The 1,914-nt window shown below is 37.2% G+C and overlaps 1 protein-coding gene across 1 annotated transcript in view; it reads right to left on the bottom strand.

Annotated features, from left to right (window-relative positions):
- LOC109833921 (peroxidase 11-like) overlaps positions 996 to 1,914 on the bottom strand; it is a 2,566-nt gene continuing 1,647 nt past the window's right edge. The window contains exons 3-4 of the mRNA XM_020401788.1: positions 1,680 to 1,845; positions 996 to 1,548 (exon numbers count right to left, since the gene is read on the bottom strand). Coding sequence (XP_020257377.1) covers positions 1,133 to 1,548; positions 1,680 to 1,845 — 582 coding nt within the window. The 3' untranslated portion in view covers positions 996 to 1,132. The remainder of the gene's footprint in view (positions 1,549 to 1,679; positions 1,846 to 1,914) is intronic.

Genomic DNA, 1,914 nt, shown 5'->3' with positions numbered 1-1,914 from the left:
CTAAATATCAACACTATGAAGGGTTCTATTATTTTTTTTTATAATCAAATGTAGATCATTTCCAAAGTAGTTGTACCTAACATATGGGAAGATTAACTCCTTATCTCTTCTGGCGGGATATTCAACATATGGGTTTGTACTCTGTACATTTTTTGGCTCTATCAAATATCCATAACAAGGAAACACACATCGAGGCTGCAATATTTTTATTTTACGCTATTTTCTATTAAAAACATCTGAATGCTAACATGTACATCCACGAGATGAAAAGATTAGGGTTTCTTTTCTAATTACTCCTTTAGCATAACTTTATGCGGGATAAGGTAGGGCTAGACCTAAAATTTATCTGTATTTGCACTCCTTTTTCAGCTGAATATATAAGCCTTAACCTTTCGGCGAAGGGTCAAGGAGGAAGGGTTAAACAGAAGAGTTAAAATAGTTAGCCTATTTGTTGATCTAGAGGGTTAAAAATCCTAATCCGTTAGGTTACTTTATTTCAATCCTTGTGGTCATTGTTTGTGTGGAGAAATAAAAATGATTATGACCATTTTCTTTATAAATAAAAGAGCATCTCTTAATCTTTCTAAATATGTGGACTCGTAAACCCTTCGTTTTGTGGGGTTAACTCTTTTTAACCCATCTAGATGGATCTGTAAGCCTTTCTACTATTTTTTGTGTTTAGCAAATTATAATGGGTTAACTCAATTTATGCATTGTGTAAACATTTTGCGTTTGGCAGACTAAGGAGATCGATGGATTAACTTTGCCTAACCTTTCACTTAACCCTTTGCCAAACAGGACCACTTTTTTGTCCCACAAAAAGAAAGCACTCTGACAGTACACACAATCCTTTAGGAGGCATCCATAGATTTGTTTTGTGTATCAAGAAATCCTCACAAATGGTACAATCTTTTAGGAGGCAACCATAGATTTGTTTGTATATCAGGATTTCCTCACAAATGGGGTTTGAAATTTAAATGTCCAAAGACAGGATATGGATAATATATATAATTCATTTCATTGTATGCATGTAAACAAAACAACAACTTCTCTCCCAAGATATAACAACAACGGTAACCAACAAACCCTTTACTTAAACATCTCTTACCACAACCAAAAAAAAAAAGTACTCTCACGCATTCACAAATCTGCAGCTAGTCCTCACTTCCCCTCCCTCAGGGTTTGTGATATTCCCCAACTTCACCATTGAATCCGAGAACTGCTTAAAGAAAGCAATAGGATCAATTGCGTATTTTTTCACAAGATCAGTCGACTCGAACCCTATGAAAGTCGAGTACATCTCTTGGTCTGAGTTCAAAAGGCCATCTCCTCTAATTAGTGACTCATAGAACGCATTATCGAAGAGAGTAGGCGTAATATAGTCCATTGGAGTTATGTTATCGTCGCCTCCGGAGAGAGGACAGGTTGATACCAACTTAGTCAGGTATAATGCTGACGCTGGATTGTAATGTGATGTTTGCTGGAAATCACCACTGTAAATTCTTGCTTTGAAATTCGTGCACCGAGCCATGCCAATGGTGTGTGCACCTGTGATTGAGGATAATGTTCGCTTGGGTCATGATATTATCAAGAAAATATTAACATCATGTATAGGTGAGAGGAAAAGCTAACTTAGTTCTTTTGTTTTAACATATATAAGGTTGTCAGAATTTGCAAACCAGCGAGGGCCACCATATCTGTGACTGAGAGGCCTTTCTCGGAAAACTTGGTGATGAGAGCAACGAGGCCTTCATCAGAAGTTGGTATATCTGCATTTGCTAATTCCAAGCTTGCCTTTTTTGAGTCTTTTCTTCCAACTGGAACATCCCAATAGGGTCCTCCAACCTGCACAACATATGATACTGGTCACTACATACTGTTCCAGTTTAACATCCCAAAGTACGAGCTAGTTCG

Source organism: Asparagus officinalis, chromosome 1 (assembly GCF_001876935.1).
Source record: "Asparagus officinalis chromosome 1, Aspof.V1, whole genome shotgun sequence".
NCBI lineage: Eukaryota > Viridiplantae > Streptophyta > Magnoliopsida > Asparagales > Asparagaceae > Asparagus > Asparagus officinalis.
Note: the sequence above shows the minus strand (reverse complement) of the source record. Positions and strands in the feature narration are given on the sequence as shown.